Raw genomic sequence first — 22,884 nt, 5'->3', positions numbered from 1 at the left:
TGATCAACGCAATAGGGGAACCAATGCACATCTCTTTTGCACACTGTGCTTGCAAACATTTGGACTTTACCAGAGAATGTAACTTTTGTCCTTCTTCAGGATTTTCCTGTAGAGCAGCATAAAAATAAATTTACATCTCATTCAGGGTTTGCAGATATAGGCAGATATATGCAATTGTATAATTGTTCTATTGAAAAGTGCAGCCAACTACTATTTTCAATACAGTTCGACTGTGGGATACCCTTTTAGCATTTATTTGCCCACTAAGGTTTATGGGCACATCAGCATATATATGTCAGGAGATTTTTCAAAACCGTTCAAAATGACCGTGGTGTGAATTGAGTCTAAGGAGACAGCTATTGGCTGTTGTGCCAGTTTTGCTAGCTAAATTATAGCCTACAAGCTGAGCTGAGTGATTGATTACTGAAGCTAGCACTAGTAACACAAATACTGTATCAACCTTTATGCTAGAAAAGGTGCCAATCTATGCTAGATATAGAGTGCATTCAGTAAGTCTTTAGACCCTTTCACTTTTTTACATTTTGTTATGTTGAGGCCTTGTGCTAAAATTAAAAAAAAAACACGCATTTATACCATCATTCTGCATTATAATGACAAAGTGAAAACGGAATTTTTTTATGTTTTGCAAATTTAATCAAAATGAAATACTCAAATTTCGCATGGACATAAGTATTCAGACCCTTTGCTATGACACTTGAAATTTAGATCTGGGGGCCTCCCATTTCTCTAGATCATCTCTGAAATGTTTCTATACATTGATTGGAGTCCACATGTGGTAAATTCGTTTGATTGGACAGGATTTGGAAAGACACACCCGTGTCTGCATAAGGTCCCAGAGCTGACACTGCCTATCAGAGCAAAAACAAAGCCATGAGGAGGAAAGAACTGCATGTAGAGCTCAGAGACAGGATTGTGTGGAGGCACAGATCTGGAGAAGGGTACAGAAAAAAAATCTGCTGCACTGAAAGTTCCCAAGAGCACAGTGGCCTGCATAATTTTTAAATGAAAGAGGTTTGGAACAACCAGCACTCTTCCTAGAGCGGACCACTCCACCAAAATAGGTAATCAGGGGAGAAGGTAAGAGAGGTGACCAAGAAACCAATAGTCACTATGGCTGAACGCTAAAATATCCTGTGTGCAGATAGAAGTAACTTCCAGAAGGTCAACCATCACTGCTCATCACCTGCCCAATACCATCCACACAGTGAAACATGGTGGCGGCAGCATCATGATGTGGGGGTGTTTTTCAGGATGGGACAGGGAGACTGGTCTGGGTTGAGGGAAAGATGAATGGATCAAAGTACAGAGATATTGAAACCTGATCAAGAGTGATCTGGACCTCAGACTGGGTCGAAGGTTCACCTTCCAACACAAAAATGACCCTAAGCACACAGCCAAGACAACACAGGAGTTGCTTAGGGACAACTCTGTGAATGTCCTTGACTGGCCCAGCCAGAGCCCTGACATGAACCCAATGGAAAATCTCTGGAGAGACCTGATAATGGTTGTCCACCGACTGTCCCCAACCAACCTGACAGAATTTGAGAGGAATTGCAAAGAAGTATGACAGAAAATCCCCAAATCCAGGTGTGCAAATATTGTGGCTTCATACCCTAGAAGACTGGAGGCTGTTATTTCTGCCTAAGGTGCTTAAACGGAGTACTGAGTAAAGGGTCTGACTTATTATGTCAATGCGATATTTTAGTTTTTCCTTTACAATAAATTAGCAAAGTTTGCTAACATTCTGTTTTTACTCATTATGGGGTATTGAGTGCAGAATGATAGGGAAAATACATGAATTTTTTTATTTTAGAAACAAGGCCTAAACATAACAAAATGTGAAAAAATTGAAAGGGTCTGAGACTTTGATTGTATGTGAGAAGATCACATTTGATGTCTAACCTCAGATCACCATTGATTTCTACACTGCTATATATATATATATATATATATATATATATATGTACTGCCACTGTACCACAAGATCATTGGCAGAAGTACGGCTGTTACGCTCAGCCGGGCTTTAGTTGTAACTTCCGGGATCAGAAATAACTGAGATCCCAGCATTTTAACTCTTACAATGCTGCGTTCAATAGCGACTGCGGCATCTAAGGTGTTTGAAAGAGGGAGGGGCTCCCTTAACCCATCGGTGCCCAATCGCAGGGCGCTGATAAATTTCCATGGCAGCTGGAGCCTAACTAAGTCCCCTGGGTTTGCCATCGGCACCTGTCTATTAGGCTATGCCAGAGGCACTGATACACTAAAAGGCAATAATGCTTTGGAATACTATAATACTGTACTACAAGCGTTTAAAGAATTGTTACTTCAAGTCCACTAGTAGGACAGAAAAAATATTTAAAATTGAGTTTCATAAAGTTGAATAAAATTTAAAGAGTAACTCCCCCCAAAAAAAAAAAGGTTTGTTTAATTAAAAATGGTTAAAAAAAGAAGTTTACTTTAGAAAAATAAATACATATTAGGTACTGCTGAGAACATAACAAAATTGATTTAAAAAAATCTGGTGGGTTTGCTGTTTTTTTGCCTCCTCCACAAGAACAAATTTATATAAATAAGTCAATAAATTACATGTACCGCAAAATGGCACCAATAAAGTAATACAACTCATCCCGCAAAAAGCAAGCCGTCATATTGTATGGCTACATCGGCAGAAAAATAAAAAAGTTATGGTTCTCAGAATGCAGAATCACAAGACTGACAGTTTTCTACAAAACATGTTTTATCATGCAAATGTACTAAAACATTAAAAAAAAACTATAGATATTTTGTATCGCCAAATTCATACTGACCTGTAGAATAATTATTTTTACTGAAAACAACGAAAAAAAAACCCACAAAAAAACAATGGAAGAATTGCTGTTTTGTTGCATTCTCTTAACAAAACCTAATAAAAGTTAAATAATTTTAATGTACCTCAAAATGGTGCCGTTGGAAAATACAACTTGTCCTGCAAAAAACAGGTTGTCATACATATACATCGAAGGAAAAATAAAAAAAAGTGATGGATATTAAAATGTGAGGATGAAAAAAAATGTAAAAAAATGTTTGGGCATTTAGGCCCAAAAAGGCCTGGTCATTATTACAACTCATTTGACAGACAAGTTTACCAAGTCGTATATATATGTTCCTATTTTTCTATGAGAGGGAAAGGAGCAGGCGGCACAAGCTGTATACTGAAATGAACTTTCTCATGGCAACTTAGACAGGTTTTTATTTGTTGCTCCATGATCCATCGTGTTTTCTCTGGGGCATGACTTAAATGTTTCAAAAGATTTCCTGATTTCAAGAGAACTTTCCTGTTTCAGGGACAAGATATTGCTGTCCTCGACCCTAGATGACCTCTATTTCCAAACATTGTCCAGGCCACAGATGTAACAGATGTGATTATAGAGATGAATATTAACATTAATCAGCATATTGAATGTGAGTATCGTCTATGGTGACCTAGACAAAGGAAAATTGAATATTTGCATATATACAGAAAAGGTAGGACGCAGGTTGATATTCCCTTCTGTGAACAGCTTAAAAGGTATGTCCACCTTTACAACAATTTTTTTCTTTGCTTTTATGCATCTAAAATAAAAATAAAGCAACTTTGCAACTATTATGAAATAAAAATCTCCATTTTGCTTATGCATCTCCTATGCAGACCTACGTTCCTCCATAGCTTAAAAAAAAAACAAGCAAACCCCGTGTATACGTACGTAGTCTGCACATGAAGTGCCAATAAATTGTACTTTACAGATTTATAAATATAGTCGTAAGATGTATGAATTTACATTTCAGAGAAAATTAGACAAATTGCACCTAATTTATCGAAATGGTACTTATAGCCCAAAAATGGGGTGCATCTCTCTCAGCATCATATATATATTTGGCAAGGACGCGGTGTGTGAGGCGCAGTTAGCTCCGCCCACAGTCCGACCTGCAAGAATCCTGTGAGGAAGGAGATGTGAGTGCTCAGTCTGTCTGTTTGTGCCTCTATTTTTCTGTGTCTCTGTGTTTGTGTGTGTATATGTGTCTTTGTGTGTGCATATTTGTGTGTCTAAGTGCCTATATATGTATCAGTATGTGTATATATTTCTGTGCGTGCATCTACTACATTATCTGTGCTCAGAGTTATCACTGTGTGCTATCTGTGGTGTTACATAGGACTGCAGGTAACATCTACATTATCTGTACTCAGAGTTATCACTGTGTTATCTGTGGGGTTACATAGGACTGCAGGTAACATCTACTACATTATACCTTTACCCTGGGTGAATAATCTATTATTCAGCAAACGCTTCCACATTTTTCTTAGGTGTCAAATTTTGGTAATTAGGTTTTAAAATACACTTTTTATATATACTATGTTTTAATAATATTTTTTACAAAAACTTATCATCATTCCTTTTACTAGAAAACCTGTGTAATGGGTTTTGTATACTAATATTATATGCAGTTCCCTTCCTTACATCACCTCATGGCTGGCGTACAAATACTTCAATTTTCATGCACAAAAATGGGCGTCTGATATATTCGCCACATTTTACTATTCTTCTTAACTATGATCCTTTTGTAAACACTTTTCAAAGTTGTTGAGTTAGGTGAAAAAAAAAGTGTCTAAAACACATTATAAATTTAGCACACTCATACATTTTTTTCAGTCAAGTTTGGGGGAGAATTATTAAGCATAATGCATCACAATTCTGTCACACGGTGTTGCGCTGTGTTGCCACTGTGAGAAACTCTACAATAAATGTAGGGAGCAGGGAGCTTGTACTACAGCAATAGGATCATCCTAAAGAGCGGCTGCAAAGAAATGCCTGAGTTTTATTGGAGAAAGTGCATCCTTGCACCGCTCACTGGGATGATCCTACAAGTGCAGAACAAACTCCTTTATATCCCCATTCATTTTGTAGCCCCTCAGTGACAACATTTTAAGATCATGTTTTTTGCAAAGTTTTCCTACTTGATGTGCTGACAATTTTTAATATTCATTTAGATTTATACAGAACCCCTTTAAACAACAATAATAACTATCTATTGGGGCTGCTCTGGTTTCTGATTTAAACTTATCTTACAGTCAACTGGGTCTTTATTATAATCAATATCCACTTGGGCTCATGTATTATTACGTGCAGTCATTTCCTTTGATACATTAATTGCAATAAGGTAACAAGAACATATTCAATCTTTACAGAAATTGCCTCTCACTCCCACAGTATGTTGGGAACTGTTGCACCCCCCATACAGGATTGGGTTCCAAGCTACTGTCCAAAAAGCCAATCAAACTGGACAGACCTTGCAGACAGAACCTGTAACACTATGTAGAATATAGATTCACAATGTCTTTGAATAGGTACAAAGTATTGTGGCCAATAAGACTTTTTATTCCTGACCTGACCTTCCATGCAAGTAATATCATCTTCGTCCATATTAAGAAAGAGTCCTGACATATATCCCCAGATGGGAAACCTGAAGTACTGCATTGGTTAATATGAAAGATTAAATCAGAAGAATAGAATTGGTTACCTCTGAGCTGTTGAAAGCAGGATGTTTCTTCTCCTGACTCAGAAGGATTCATCAGGACACCATTGCTTGGTTTCGTTCTCTCGTATTCTCGGTCGGGTAGCATCGTTTGCTCACTCTCCTCAGAATTATCATTGCAATTAGCGAGAGACTGAGGAAATCCAAACATCAGAAGAGAAGAAAAGAAGAGTAAGGCACCACAGAGCAGAAAACCAGCCCACCATGCGCCAATCCACCTTGGATCTTCTGGTGTTATTTCCAGCTTACCTAAAACACAACACAAACTGATTATAAACACTATCATTAAATATAAAAACATCACAGACACTCATAATATTTATTATTAATCAATTTTAAAAATGGTTCAATATTTTACTGCCTTCCACTATGTAGCGGAACCTGTAGTGCCCTATAAGGAACCCGCATGAACGTTTCAGCACCTTGGACAAGGCACATTTACTAAGCTGCTCTGCTTCAGATTGGACATCAGCTACAGAGTCACAATAGACATCCCGAGAATAATGCTCAGTATTGCTGAGTAATATCTTACAATAGGGTCATTTTCTTATTTACTATTAGTAGAAATATTGTATTAGATACTGTACGTAAAAAACTTAGTATTATTATAGTAATGTAGTATCATTATAGTAATGTAATATTGTTAATTATAGTAATGTAGTATTGTTATAGTAATGTAGTATTACTATAGTGATGTAGTATTATTATAGTAATGTAGTATTATAATAATGTAGTACTATTATAGTAATGTAGTAGTATTATAGTAACATAGTATTATTATAGTCATGTAGTATTGTTAGAGTAATGTAATATTATAGTAATTTAGTATTGTTATTGTAGTATTGTTATAGTAATGTAGTATTATTATAGTAATGTAGTATTGTTGTAGTAGTTCAAATAACTAATTGATTAACAATAATTTTGTATTGTATCAAATTTGAAGTAATGCAGCCCGACAACTTCACCTTTTTTTTTATGTGTGGCCCATTTCCCCACCCGAGTTTGAGACCCCTGGTTTAGTGTATCCATATGTAAATTTTCCCCTTCAGCAAGCTGGCTACTGTGGCTATAGATAAATCCGGCCCTGACCACAAGTCTTAGGCCTCATTCACACAACAGGGTTTCCCGGCCGGGTGCCGGCCGTTCATAAATAGGCCGGCACCTGGCTGCATTAGGAAAAATAGACCCCTAATGGGGCTATTCACACGACCGATTTTTTGACGGCCGGGAAAACCGGGCGTCAAAAAAATGGGACATGCTCTATTTTCGGCCGGGTACCCGGCCGCCCGGCTCCCATAGAAGTCTATGGGGCCGGGTAATACACGGCCATCACCGGAATGTGTACCGAGTGATGGCCGGGTTTTCCGTCGCTTGCGCTCTGTCTCCTCCTCCTCACAGCGCAGAGTGCATGTGAGGAGGAGGAGTTGCTGCCATTCGGACAAATGGCTGTACACTGTGTGGCAGGGCCGGGGTGTACAGCAGGTGGAAGGGAGCGCTGCGCTGGCTCCCTTCCCCTGCTCGTTTTAAAAGCGCCCTGGCCCGGCGACACCTTCCATGGCGCCGCTAGCAGCAGCTGCTGCTGCTACTGTAGCGACGCCACTATAGCAGAGCAGGGAGGTATCTCCCTGCTCTGCTATGTGCTAGCCCCACTTTAGCTCCTTGAATTAGCGGAATCCCCGTGTTTTCGGGGATTCCGCTCCTGGACAGAGTGCTTGATGTCTCTGTCCATATCTGGGCAGTGACATCAGGGGAAATTCCTGAAGCGGAATCCCCAAACACATGGGGATTCCCCTTCAGGAGTTGCCGCTGATGTCACTGTCCAGATCTGCCCGGCCCGGAACGAATGCAAAACTTTATGCAAACCGGCTGGGCAAAATGGCCGATTTTACTGGCCGACACTCGGGCTCGGGCGGGACCCTGTCGTGTGAACCCAGCCTTAATGAGGAGCACATACCCTCGGCTGGCCCCACAAGATTCAGTAATTGTTGAAAGTTTGGATAGTTTTAAGGTTTGACATCTTTTTACTAGGGCATACGGATATCCTTATAAATGTGAAACGGTGGGCTTCGTCATTCAGGACCCTCCTCTGTTAGCCAGGATGTAGAACCAAATTTGAATGGGAGCCATGAGATACTACATTTCCCCTGTATGGCCACCCATGCCTTTGTCCAGCCATTATAGCTGATCACTGGGGTTTCAGTAGTGCTTGCTTTAGGTCGTGTGTGGTTTTGTTCAGACAGCACCAGTTCTCAGGTGCTCGAAATAGGGTCCCAAGCCAGTTATAGGTTGAAAGAATTGTATTCAACACACATTTGTAGTATTTAACGTAGATTTATTTCTCAAATAAATAAATCTACGTTAAATACTACAAATGTGTGCCGAATACAATTCTATCGTGCTTTAGGTCATGTTCACATGTCAGATTTTATGTGAAAAAAATCTGACGTGGATTTGACTGAGAAAATCTAAGGATGACTCTCGGTTTTCAGACGCGGTGCAGTTTAAACTGCCGCGAATCTGAATATGACTAGCTGATGCTGTTTTGCACGGAAATTCCACAAATTGAAAATTTTATGCGGAATCCGCTTTGGAAACCACATTTCCGAGATGTGAAAAAGACCTTAGAGAAGGGGTTATAACAACACCTTTAAAGGAACACAAAACCTAGAAATTTAGTCTACAGTAAATAGAAGATAAACTTGCCCGCAGAGGATTTTCTGCATGTTCCAGAATAAAACGTCTTGGAGAAATGTTGTAGAGAACAGAGAGGACATTTTGTCTGGCATATGCGGAGGAGGTGAAGCTTAACCAAAAGGGCAGAGTTTAATGTTTTGTGTTACCTATTGCAGACAAAGTGGTGGGGGAGGTGTCCTGCTGCAGCCCATTCTCTTAGGCGGGATTCACACGACAGGGTCCCGCCCGAGCCCGAGTGTCGGCCGGTAAAATCGGCTATTTTGCCTGGCCGGTTTGCATAAAGTTTTGCATCCGTTCCGGGCCAGGCAGATCTGGACAGTGACATCAGCGGCAACTCCTGAAGGGGAATGTGTTCGGGGATTCCGCTTCAGGAGTTTCCCCTGATGTCACTGCCCAAATATGGACAGAGACATCAAGCGCTCTGTCCAGGAGCGGGAATCCCCGAAAACACGAGGATTCCGCTCCTTCAAGGAGCTAAAGTGGGGCTAGCACATAGCAGAGCGGGGAGATACCTCCCCGCTCTGCTATAGTGGCGTCGCTACAGTAGTAGCAGCAGCAGCTGCTAGCGGCGCCATGGAAGGTGTCGCCAGGCCAGGGCGCTTTTATAACAAGCAGGGGAAGGGAGCCAGCACAGCGCTCCCTTCCACCTGCTGTACACCCCGGCCCTGCCACACAGTGTACAGCGTAGACTTCTATGGGAGCCAAGCGGCTGGGTACCCGGCCGAAAATAGAGCATGTCCCATTTTTTTGACGACCGGTTTTCCCGGCCGTCAAAAAAAAAAAATCGGTTGTGTGAATAGCCTCATTAGGGGTCTATTATTCCTAATGCAGCCGGGTGCTGGCCGATTTATGAACGGCCGGCACCCGGCCGGGAAACCCTGTCGTGTGAATGAGGCCTTACAAGGCACAGAATTGTGAGGAGAAGAAGCAGAAAATGGTTGATTCTTTATATACTGTATTTATTCATTTGGATTGCAATATTAGACAAAATAGAATCAAAGGAGAGGAAGCTATAAAGACAGGCATGATGGGAGATTTTTCTAATGTAATGCCTAGGTTTACCGTTTTGTTAAGGATAGAATTAAAGAGAACCTGTCAATTCTCCTAACATGCCTGTTTTAGTAAATACTTGTAGTCTCCATGAAAACAATTGTGGAGCAACTTTTCTTAAAACTCTGTGTTGTGCCGTTCCTCTGTTATTCCCCGTAAAATGTATGAATAAATTGACAACTGATTGTTACCAGTTGGGGGTGTGTCCCTACATAGTCTGAAACAGTCCAATCAGTGCTGACTGTCAGACTGTGTAGGGATACACAACAACCAGTTGTTAATTTATTCATACATTTCCAGGAGGAATAACACAAGTACAGCACAACAAATAGTTCTAAGAAAAGATGCTCCAGAAATGTTTATTTTTTTTAATGGAGAATACAAATATTAACTCAAACTGACCTGTCAGGAGAGCTGAGAGGTCCTCTTACATCTATCTATCTATCTATCTATCAAGTATCAATCATCTATTTCACTGGGATGCTACAAATCCTGCTGATAATTGTCATTGTACGATATACATGTACTTACTGGTATCAGCAAGCAAAGCATCAACATAAATCTTGGTACAGAAGGACCCCAGGATAAATCCACAGGCTGGTCCGAATACCAGCATGGTGAACAGGATACCTGCAAAACAAACAACATTTTGTTGTTTTAGTAATTAGAACAAATTGTAGACATAATTGTTCCACAAAGAACAAAACTGCTGTGCACACATGCTGGGATGCCGTCTATAATGCAGAGCACTTCTGTGTGAAGGAAACAACCAAAATGTTTCATGATAGGAAAAACAAGACGGGTTTTATATAGACTTTCCCTAAAATGCAAGTATTTTATTCCGGTGTAAAAAGATCACATCATAACATGGATATATATATATATATATATATATATATATATATATACACACACACACACATATATACAGTAGCTGTACAAATTTACATTATATACATTGCGAGGAAAAACACATAATTTACTCATATAAAATGAGGTGTTGTATTCATAGGGACATTCATGGGATAATAGTGTTTTTACCACACTGTAAGCAATGACTGAGACAACAACATTTTACGCAATTTACTTTTCTTGAGAGCCATGGTGCCACCTACTGTTCCTAATTGGAACTGTCAATACAAGATCTTGCACATACTGTACATTTATGGTTGCTCTCCCAGACCTGTTCTATAAACCATAATTCCATTTCTTGCATTGATGAGGCCTATCAATACTAAAACAGCGGCAAGCAAGTTGGAATAAACAGCTATATAGTCTCTTAAACTGTATCTATGCTATACGTCTGCGGTTATTGAGGCATAGCTGGGAAATAGTGACAGGAATGATTTTTCTGTCTCCAAACATCCTAAAATAAGGAATGATGTCATTGCTTTTAGGATTTTTTTTATAATAATAATGCACATATTGTCCATTTCTGTTCAAAGGGATTGGTCAGGATTCTTTTTTTTTTCCCAGAAACAGTGCTACTCTTGTCTGTGGACTTTGTCTAGTATTGCAGCTCAATCAAATTCAAGTGAAAGGGGCTCTGTTGCATTACCAGACAATGCCCATAGACAAGAGTGGCGCTGTTAAAAAAAAAATCAGACCCTCTTCATTAGCCCTGGTCAACCACCCATTAGAACAGTCGGCACTACATCACACAGTTTACATACAGGTAACATTCAATGTTTTCAATGTCAGTGGATACAAAGTTGCTATATGACGCCATTACATCCTCATATGTAGCCAATGTTGCCGTTGAGCCTTTGTCTTACATTGATGTGCTTAATTCTCTGATCGAGATCGAGCTGACGGCTTTTTCTGTTGCAATCATCTCACTATTTTACAACAAATTCAACATTCATTCTCCGGCTAAAACTGGAAATGATATACATCAAATTAAGTGTCATCCAAGATTAGCCTGTATTTTATCCATTTATTATGCCATCGCTAAATCCATTAATATCCATTTTCGTTGGTCGTTCTTACTGATAGCCACAAAAAAACAAGATATATTGATGCTACATCCAATTTAATATAAATTGATTTGAATGAGCTGAAGTGGACAGATAATCAGACGCAAGATTACTCGTTCCACTTCTGAAACACTGACTCACAGGCACTCAGAATAAAATAAGATTGTCATCAACATAATAATGGCAGAAAAATAACTGAGACCTCCACTAATGTAACTTACTATAGTACTTTATTTTCAATTTACTTTAAAAAATAGGCAGCACATTTGGGACCATTATTCACTGTATGGCCAGTTTATTAGAGACACCGGACCTTTCATGATTGGAGCTTCCCTGTATGGAAATTAGACACATGACCCTGGAGGGCAGAACAAAATCAAGTGAGCAAGTTTTCCATGGATTAGTTTCTATATGAATCCACATTAGAATAGGAAAATCGAGCGATATGAGTGACTTCGAACGAGGCATGGTCATCAGTGCTAGACTAGCCGGGCCAGTATTTCAAAAACTGCCAACCTTGTGGGGTTTTCCTGTGCAATGGTGTTATGAGTGTACCGAGAACAGTGGGATCGAGGAAAAACAACCAGTGACAAGGGATCCTGTGAATCTCAACAACTCGTCTACTAAAGAGGTCAGAGGAGAATGTCAAGAATTATTCTGGCAAACAGGCGGTGCACAGTCAAGCAAATGCAGCCAAATACAACACTGGTGCTCCAACTAACATGTCCAAACGCACAGCTCATCTTTACTTAGCATGGATTGGCTATAACAGCAGACGACCAGTTTGAGTGCCATTGCTATCTAAGGGAAACAGAAAGCCAAGACTCCAGTGGACAGAATAGTGCAAAAATTGGATCACTGAGCAGTGGAAAAACGTTGCCTGGTCAGATGAATTCAGATTTATGTTATACCATGCTGATCGGAGGGTCAGAATTTGGTGCAAGCAGCATGAATCGATGAACTCTTCCTGTCAGATGTCAACAGTTCCGGCTGGTGGCGTAACGGTGTGGAGAATGTTTTCTTGGCACACCCTGGGTTCTCCGATACCTGTGAATGGGCGTTAGAACAGTAGGGCTCACCTAAGCATTGTGCCAGCCGTTTACCCTATGGCAGAAGAACACTTTATTGGCAACTGTGAGAAGGTATCATGTCCACATGGGCCAATAGTCCTGCAGAAGGATTTCAAGATCTAGTGGAATCCATGCCACGACAAATTGCTGGAGTTATGAAGGCCAAAGGAGATCCAATTTTTTATTTTTTTTTATAGAAAGTCAGAGTCGTGCTTTCTGTCACCCAAAGTGCAAAAAAAGTACAGAGGTGCCGCACAAAAAAGTGCACAAAGGATGCGGTCCCGCATAACCATTCTCCGACCCTCCAAACCGTAGGTCAAGAGGATCGAGGCTCAATGATCCCCCCTTGCCGAAGCTAAGGGGGACCCAACAACACTCCAAGCCTGTATCTGGAGCCTGTATCTGGTTGTGCCTCCCTTCCGAAGAAGGGAGGCCAGGTTGCAGGGGAAAAAGGAACCAGAAGGCCAAACATTTTCCCCCTAGACCTTGGAAGGGTCCCAAAAGGGCACCGCATCCGAAAATCCTGTAACACACGTGACAAACAGTGTGAAAAAACAAAATTAAATAAGCGAATGTGCGCTGTTATACAGCCTGGACATTAGCCAGATATAAAAAAAATCCTCATTTCCCAGCCAGAAGGCTGGGAAAATAAAAGGTGTGTGCTCAAATAGCGTGAAAGACAAGTGCGTGCAAGTGTGCCATCACTCAGTGAGTCTCTATCCCCAGTGAGTTCAGGCAACCCAGGGTCACCACTCCTGGGGCACTTAGCAACTCGAACTTTTCAGCTACCCGACCGATAGCATCAACCATGTGGTTCTCTGCACCTCTCCTTGGTGTTCTGTCATCCCTCTACGATGGCGACCAATCCACCGCCAGAGATGATTACTAACCTCAGATTAGGACCCTACTACACATGGTCTAAGCCAAAGACCGAGAAGCAAGAACCTGGCAAGAAAGTCCCAATCTCACCTTAGTGATCATGGTATCTCTCCTGCCAGGTAAGTATCTAGGTTAGTAAATGTCATTTTCACTATCAGCATTTCCCGAATATACAGTACCTATTACCTGTGTACATCTCGTGTAGAAAGTAAATGGAGAGGCCAGGGTATGGTGGATTGCGATCAGTACATTGAAACAATCCATCTGCTTTATTCATTTATAGGAAGAAAAAAAATGCTGGACACGGCGCATATATTCTGTCACCCCAGTGGGCGATTTAATTTGTGTGGCCGTTTTCCTCTTTTACCAGAATTATTCTCATTCAAAATTGCGGGAATTGGGTAATAGAAGTATAGAAGAGAATTACTGATAATGCGTTTCCTTGAAGGGTTTTTGGGGATTTTTAACTACGTTTTAATATAACTAAAACTATAATATATATTTATCTTAGTAATTTTGTGTCATTTCCTTTTCACGGATGCGTAACAGTCCCAATTTTTTCTGTTTATCCTCTGTGACAACCATGAGATATTCACATCACGTGATCACAACAGCCAATTGAGGCCCACCATTATGATTTACCATTCATGTTGATATCATGTCATAAGGCAGTGATTGGCTTATGGCCAAACAGGAATACAAGTGGTTAATATCATCTTATTTCATTTGAAATTTGTCCAAAAATATCTAGATAAATTCATGCTACCTCCCTCCATGCAGGAAAATTCCACATCTATTTATCTCTCCATTCTATCCATCCATCACTACCGTTTGCCTGTTTTCCTTATGTTATAACAACCCAGGAATCAATAGATTATTTGGTACAGTAGATACTAAAACGATATATAAATTATTTTTTTGCAGATTTAAATTCATGAAACAGGTAAGATAACGTCAGATCAAATGACTTGTTGGAATCTACAATGGAAGAAAGTAAAATATATTTAATTAAAAGCAGCCGTATAATGAAATGTGGACCCTGAAATTATATCCAAGTTTCCTGCGTGCAACGAGAGCGAAATGTTCATTAGTAACATCATCAAATGCCCTGCTTAAAATGCAAGCTCCTTTGTGAATCACATCACTTCTTCAGCATCATTAGAATATCATAAAAATGGAGCTCTTCTGATTTAAACTGCTACATATTCATAGCTGGAAATGGCTGTGTCAACAGTGCATGTGCCTGAAGCCTCCCTCATCTAGAGAGGACAGTAATGGCGACAATTTTTTCTCTGATACATGGGGCTGAGGCAAGTGATACAATATCACTAAGATTATCATGCACAGGGAAATTATTAGTTGCAATATTGGAATAGTATATGAAGATGTAGATGACATAGGAACAGTCTCAAATACTCAAAAGCAACATATACCTGTGTAAATGAAAACTATACATAATGGAACACTGACAGCTATTGTGCTGACCTAGGACGAGTTTATTAAAAGTTAACTATTAGGATTTCCCACCTTGCAAAATAACTTGTGATATTGGTTAAAAGCATAAGAAATTCATCTTAATTAAAGACATCATTCTGAATACTCTAGATACTACTAATGAAAATACTGTCAGCCTTAGATTTTATTTTACTATAATACATGTCGATAACTAACACTCATTGATGTGTAAGTAAATTGATAGCATATTAAGAACATCGATTATGGATTATACATAACTAGGGGACAAAGGGGTGTCTGCAATGTTAATGGTGTGAGTGATATTCTGTTTCAGTGAAGGTTAAAACCCTCCATTTTACAGTCTTCCTCCTGGTTACTTTCCTTTTCTTTCCACGCTCCTTCACTGACTAGCCTGTAGTTTTTCCCCTCATCATGAACCTCTATCTTCTTAAAGTGACTGCTGCAGCCAGGGTATCCATTATAACAAAAATGTACACAATACTGTAAACCCTTTAGACAGAGCCGGCCTTAGGATAGATGGCGCCCTGTGCAGAATGATCTTTCGGCGCCCCACCCCATCATTAAATAAAATGCCCCATAAAAAAAATTATAATGCCCCTTTAGTGCCCCCATACAGTATAATAATAATATTTAATATAATATATTACAACCCCTTAAAGGACACAGTATTTTGTCCTCTAATTGTGCCCACAGTATTATGCGACCAGTAGTACCCCTACACAGTATAATGTCCGCTTAGTGGCCCCCACACAGTATAGTGCCCCCTGTAGATTTTGCCATACAGCCTCCCTGTAGACGGTGCCATAATCTCCCACCTACTCCTTGTAGATCATTTCATACAGCCCCCCACCTCCCCCTTGTAGACAGTGCCATACAGTCCCCCACCTCCCCCTTGTAGACAGTGCCCCAAAACAAAAACAAAAATGGTACTCACCTAGGCCCCGTTCCCACGATGAACTGAGCTGCTCCACGACGGGATCCTTGCGTAGGCCGGCATGGTCCTGTAGCCTATGTAAGGGAATTAGGTAGCAGGACAGTCGTCTCCTGGGGTAGACGGGCACTCGGTATCAAACACGCCAGTAAATTTCAAAATTTCAGTCCGCGCAGCAAAGATGTGGTACTACTGGCCTCAGCCAGTTTTATTTACAGGTTGTACATGAAATAAAAAGAAAACAAATAAAAGAAAACTCTATGCCTGTCCGGCACTAACTATACAGTCAGGTATCCTAACTAACACAGTGCAGGCCTAATGCCTGGCACCATAAACCATGCAGACCATACAACCTGTTATGAATGCAGTCTGTTTTGCTCTCACAAGCTCCTCTCCCCAGGCTGAGAGAGAGTGTGACTGAACTGCAGCCTTTTTAAAGGGCTATCACACCTGACCCCTGATTAATAGCTAGACAGCCCAAGACCAGGACTGTGTGGATGGAGTGGGGACCCACCTATCTCTCCCCACTCCAACAACCAGGCCCTTTTCCAGGTTTTAGACAAAACCTATTGCAGAGGAAGAACCACATTCTCTGCTTAATTTATTCCCTGGTTGTTTTCAGATAGCAGAAGACAGAAATCTTGGGTAAATATAGACCCCATCCACAACCTGTCCACATGGTCTGTCACACCTAGTACAGAGTTTCCCAACCTTTTCGGACTCGAGGTAGCACTGGAAAAATAAAAATTTCTTCACAGCACCCCTACCAAAAATTGTTTAGAGAAAGTCAGAAAAAGGCTAAAAACAAGCACTACACTCGTAGGGTATGTTCACACAGAGTTTTTTAGTAAGGCAAAAAAAAAATCTGCCTTAAAATTCCTTCAGGAATTGACAGCGTTGTTTGACCTTTTTTTTTTTTTGCGTTTTTTCTTAAGCCGTTGAAGCAAATGCAAAAGACGCAGAAAAAAATGCTCCAAACGGGCGACGCAGGCATTTTCTGCCTCCTATTAATATCAATTGGAGGTCAGAGGCGGAAACCACTTGAAGACCATCAGCCCACCACTCACAGTAAAATAACTATCAGCCCCCCACTCACAGTAAAATGACAATCAGCCCCCCTCCCAGTAAAATGACCATCAGCCCCCCACTCACAGTAAAATGACAATCAGCCCCCCTCCCAGTAAAATGACCATCAGCCCCCCACTTACAGTAAAATGACCATCAGCCCGCCACTCACAGTAAAATAATCATCAGCTCGTCACCCACAGTATAATGACCCTCAGCCCCCCCCACTCACAGTAAAATTAACATCAGTCCCCCACTGACAGTAAAATGACCATTAGCCCACCACTCACATTAAAATAACCATCTGCCCGCCACTCACAGTAAAATAACTTTGAGCCCCCCATGCACGGTAAAAAGACCATCAGTCCCCCACTCACAGTAAAATGACCATCAACCCCCCACGCACGGTAAAATGACCATCAGCCCACCACTCACAGATTCCCCCTGTAGATAGTGCTACACAGCCACCTTGAAGGTATGGCCACAAAGCCCCCTTGAAGGTAGTGCCACACAGCCCCCTTGTAGGTAGTGCCACACAGCCCCCTTGTTGGTAGTGCCGCACAGCCCAAAACCCACTTGTTGGTAGTGCCACACAGCCAACAGCCCCCTTGTCGGTAGTGCCACACAGCCCACAGCCCCCTTGTTGGTAGTGCCACACAGCCCACAGCCCTCTTGTAGGTAGTGCCACACAGCCCCCTTGTAGATAGCACCCCCCTTCCTGTAGATAGCGCCACTGTAGCTCCCTGAAGGAGCGGAATCCCAGTGTGGCCGGGGATTTCGGTCCTGGAGCACTCCGCTTGATGTCTCTGTTCATATATGGACAGTGACATTAGGGGCAACTCCTGAAGAGGAATCCCCGTCCACAGCATTGCCGATGCTGTGACAAGTCGACTGCGAATATTGGTTCCATCAGGAACAATGGGAGTTTTTGTAGCAGCTTAGACCAGGATATATCAGAATATGGAGTTAGGCCTCTTTCACACGGCAATATTCTGGTCAGTAATTTGCTTCAGCATTTATAAGCCAAAACCAGGAATGGAACCTACACAGAGAAATAGTATAAAGGAAACATTTGCACCTCTTCCATGTTCTGGACCCACTCCTGGCTATGGCTTCCAAATACTGATGCAATACGGTTCAGAATACGGTACTGGCATGTGAAAGTGGCCTTATGCTTTAAAGCATCACGAAATGGGATATAAAAACACCAAAGGAGCTCTCAATGGAAGTGAAACAAACCATCGTTAGGCTGAAAAAAATGAAGAAATCCATCAGAGAGATAGCACAAATGTTAGGAAGACTATAAAGAAAAGACTTCATTAGAGCACATACAGAGGGTTCACCACAAGGTGCAAACCATTAATCATCCTAAAAAATAGAAAGGCCAGATTAGACTTTGCCAAACGACATGTAAAGAATCCAGCCGAGTTCTGGAACAGCATTCTTTGGAAAGATGAAACTAAGATCAACCTGTACCAGAATAATGGGAGGAAGAAAGTATGGAGAAGGCTTGGAACGGCTCATGATCCAAATCACACCACATCCTCTGTAAAACATGGTGGAGGCAGTGTGATGGCATGGGCATGAATGGCTGCCAAAGTCACTGGGTCACTAGTGTTTATTGATGATGTGACTGAAGACAGAAGCAGCCGGATGAATTCTGAAGTGTTCAGGGATATACTTTCTGCTCAGATTCAGCCAAATGCAGCAAGGTTGATTGGACGTCGCTTCACAGTACAGATGGACAATGACCCAAAACATACTGCTTAAAGCAACCTAGGAGTTTCTTAAGGCAAAGAAGTGGAATATTCTGCAATGGCCAAGTCAATCACCAGATCTCAACCCGATCGAGCTGCATTTTACTTGCTTAAGACAAAACTTAAGGCAGAAAGACCCACAAACAAGCAACAACTGAAGACGGCTGCAGTAAAGGCCTGGCAAAGCATCATAAAGGAGGAAACCCAGCGTTTAGTGATGTCCATGGGTTCAATACTTCAGGCAGCCATTGCCTGCAAAGGATTCTCTACAAAGTATTAAAAACCATTTTATTTATGGTAATGTTAATTTGTCCAATTACTTTTGACCGCCTGAAATGAGGAGGCTGTGTAGAGAAATGTTTGCAATTCCTAAATGTTTCACAGGATATTTTTGTTCAACCCCTTGAAATAAACCTGAAAGTCTACACTTCAATTGCATCTCAGTTGTTTCATTTCAAATCCAATGTGGTGGCATGCAGAGCCCAAATCATGAAGATTGTGTCACTGTCCAAATAATTCTGGACCCAACTGTATCGCACATATATTGTAGCTTTCCGATGGTTGTGTGAGGATCTCATTCTAAACTTCATTAGGCACAAAATAAAATAAAACAGTTCATTTTTGGTTGATTCTGGGGGTTTAGACAGTACATGCCACCTACACCAGAATTGCAGGACGGTATAAGATACTCAACTCCTAGGTGTAAACTATATGTGTTTAATTCTTTATAATACCAGCCTTCCATGTAACCTGGGAATTGAAAAAACACTGCTTTGATAAGGAAATAAACACCCACTTTATTTTCTATTTGCAGTTGTGACAATAAGGGCTGTGTACCAGTATTCATTATAGCAAGCGGCATCATGAATGAGAATTCATTTAGTTTGTAATGTAGAAATGTAATGTAGAAGTTGCATGGAATTGTGACAAGTAATTATAAATAATGGTTGTGCCATAGGAAAGAATAGTCTATTATAATAACTATTAAAATAGCTAAATATAAAAAAAGAGCTGAAACCAACAATTCATTAATAGTGTAAAGTAGTATTATATATAAATATATATATATATATCTCACAAAATATCATTTTTGGAGGTAGCACTTTTTTCAAGCTATACAGATTTAGCAATCTCTTATTCAGGGGTTTACATTGGGTTGAAGGCATATCTAATGTGTTATATTAAAGGGGTATTACCATCATAAAATGTTGTGACATATCGCTAGGACATGCCACAACATTATGATCTGTGGGAGCCCAACTTCCGGGACCCACACCAATCCGGAGAATAAAGAGACACAGGTCCCTTTAGCATATCTCCTGCACAGTTAACGAATGGGGCTGTGTTGTAACTCCCTGCACAGGCAGGTAGTACCCTTCTGATCAGTAAGTGATGGATTAGTGAGAAAAAACCTTTTAATCAATGAGCTATCTTGGCGCACAAAAACAAGCCATTAAGTGACAAACTCAGCTCTGTTACATCTGTACTTGACTTTGTTCACCTACCAGTGACTACAGCAATTTAACTTAAATGGTTTCTCTGGAAACATACAATACTAATGTTAAAATAACAGTGACTAGATACAAGGATTGAAGTGAATAGGAGAAGAAGGCTGCAATACCTGTGAATCTCTGCTAAATGCGTGTTGGAAATTCACAGTGAGCAAGTAGAAATGAAGGAAAAGCAGCGCTAGTACGAGTGCTGTACCCCCTTCAAAACAGCTGATCGGCGAGGGTCCTGGGAATCGGACCCTGACCCATTAGCTATTGCTGGCCTATCCTGAGGAAAGGCCATCAATTTTTAGAGACTGTATAACCCTTTTAAAGCAATGTTCCGTTATTTTAGTCATATACCAGGAGAGACCCAAAAGTTTAAGGTAGAAAAGTACACGTGGCACCACTGTGAGTGTCGTCAAATTAGAGCAATTGCATAAAGAAGATAATACACGCATCTTCCTGTAATCTCTCCCGTGAGTAAGTGCTTATTTGCTTTTTCTATCTTCTCCCTGATATACATGTAAATCGATACACAAACTAGCTTTTTTCTTGCTAGAACAGTACTTGACATGGAGAACTTCAATTGACAGCCTTCTTGTCGAACAAAATGATGATCTTTTGGGAGATGAAGTAAGGGAGGAGGTCTGTGCAGTCTTTTTACAAGAACACTTGGACTGTAAATAGCTCCTAAAAATTATTTGCTGTGCCATTGTGTGAAACTCGCAAGCAGTAGTCCCTGTCCACCAGACATCCCACTAGTAACACAAGCAAAGATAAACTAAACTGCTGCTAAAAGGATCAAATGCCAGTCTGAATACCATCTGCTGCCTGCTTAGGAAATTGAATGATAGCGACCGGTGGGTATACAACCTCTAAAAGGAATATCTCTGTATTTATTCATCAGCAGAGGGCCACCACCTTCTCCTGATTAACCATCATAAAAAGCTCCAATGATATTAAACCTTCATTTACAACTTTGCTAATAGGCTCTTAAATGTAGGAAACGACAGCAAACGCCTTTTGTTTTCGCTTTAATGTACTCTTCACAGCATGTGGTATTTTTGATTTGCTCATAAAATTTCCGACAACCTATTTTAACATGTCGATAAAAATCTAGAAAATGGCCATTAACAATAGACTTTTAGCATTTCAATGATGTAACGCTGCCGCATTACAGAAGAATTAGTGGATTAATATAATAAAATTGTCAGTGTTAATCTCCCACGGACAGTATAAGTAATTTATAATACCTGGTATTACACAATTATTATGAACAGTATATTCAAAATGTTATGGGACCAGCGCAATGGTTTTTCGACCAGTAAGGTCAGTTTACTCTGAGTTTTTTGCAGACAGAAAAAATCTGCCTCAAAGTTCCCTATCTTGAGGCAGATTTTGAAGTGCCAGCATTGTTTTAATGCTTTTTTTCTGTGTTTTTTTGCGATGCTTTTTGCCCTTCAGCCATTAAATCGAGGGCAAGTACTGCGGACAAAAAAACGCAGCAAAAAATGCTCAGAAATTAGCGCCACAGGTTTTATCTGCCACCCATTGATTTCAATGGGTGAACAGAGGCAGAGGCGTAGCTACGTTCTCCAGCACCCGGGGCAAAGATTCAGTTTGGCGCCCCCCCTTACCTCTTTCCCGACATCTCCTTGCCATGTTTGTTTTCTCTACCAATCGACGTGTCATTTCTTTTCCACATTTCTTTTTATGTAACTCAACATTTGTGCATTTTACAAGCAATATAGTTCTATACACAAACACCAGAATAGTGCTCAGTACATAAATACAGTCCCAGAACCAAGCTCAGTACATATATACAGCATCAGAACCAAGCTCAGTACATAAATACAGCAACAGCTCAATTTAGTGCAACCTCTGCCGTATAGGTTTGCACTAAATTGTTTACAGCTCCCAGCATGGCCCGAACAATGGTAAAGATATGCTGGGAGCTGCTGTTTCACAAAAAAAAATCATATCATAATCACACCACCCATCATCTCACTGCAGATCATACAGTGACTACAGTACTGATTAGAGGCAGAATAATCATTTACATTAAGTGACTCACCGGTGACGTCTCAGATTCTAGTTCTTTTTCTCCATCCGGTCCAGACCTCTATGATGACTTCTCCCGGTCACAGCCCATTTCTGCAGTTTGCCGCTCAGATGTCTTCAGCTTCTCACTTTTCCAACATTTCTACACCTATAAACAAAGATAAAGTTCTCACTATACCACACGCTACGCCCCTAAATATAATAGCGCCATACACTGCACCTCTAATTATAATAGCACCATGCTCTGTGTCCCACACACACACTGTGCCCCCTGTAGATAGTGCCTGCCATAGAGCCCCCTGTAGATAGTGCCCCCCATAGAGCCCCCTGTAGATGGTGTCCCCATATAGCCCATCCCTGTATATAGCCCCCCTGTAGATATAGCCCACCCCTGTATATAGTTCTCCACAGATAACCCACCCCTGTATATAGCCCCCTGTAGATATAGCCCACTCCTGTATATGGTGCACCACATATAGCCCACCCCAGTATATAGCACCCCCTGCAGACAGAGCCCACCCATATAAAAAAAAACCCTGGTAGATAAAGCCCCCCTGTAGATAAAGCCCCCCCTGTAGATAAAGCCCCCCCCGGTAGATAAAGCCCCCCCGTAGATAACGCCCCCCTGTAGATAAAGCCCCCCCCCCATAGATAATGCCACACACTTTTTTATGACGATAAAATAACAAACTATTCAAACTCACCTTAGTCCTGTTCCCACGCCGTCTGGCGGCAATGGAGACCTGCTCTCTTCTGTGCAGGTCTCCTGGGGTTGAACTGGGAATGACTTTCCCTGTCAATCATCACCTTTCAACTATGCAAGCGGTGCAAAGTACCCGGCCATTCATTGCTTCTAATTGT

At 41.0% G+C, this 22,884-nt stretch overlaps 1 protein-coding gene across 1 annotated transcript in view; it reads right to left on the bottom strand.

The window, feature by feature from the left end:
* Positions 1–22,884, bottom strand: part of SLCO3A1 (solute carrier organic anion transporter family member 3A1) — a 375,458-nt gene that overhangs the window by 99,666 nt on the left and 252,908 nt on the right. The window contains exons 3-4 of the mRNA XM_075858217.1: positions 9,847–9,945; positions 5,557–5,820 (exon numbers count right to left, since the gene is read on the bottom strand). Coding sequence (XP_075714332.1) covers positions 5,557–5,820; positions 9,847–9,945 — 363 coding nt within the window. The remainder of the gene's footprint in view (positions 1–5,556; positions 5,821–9,846; positions 9,946–22,884) is intronic.

This window comes from Rhinoderma darwinii, chromosome 3 (assembly GCF_050947455.1).
Source record: "Rhinoderma darwinii isolate aRhiDar2 chromosome 3, aRhiDar2.hap1, whole genome shotgun sequence".
In the NCBI taxonomy this organism is placed as follows: domain Eukaryota; kingdom Metazoa; phylum Chordata; class Amphibia; order Anura; family Rhinodermatidae; genus Rhinoderma; species Rhinoderma darwinii.
Note: the sequence above shows the minus strand (reverse complement) of the source record. Positions and strands in the feature narration are given on the sequence as shown.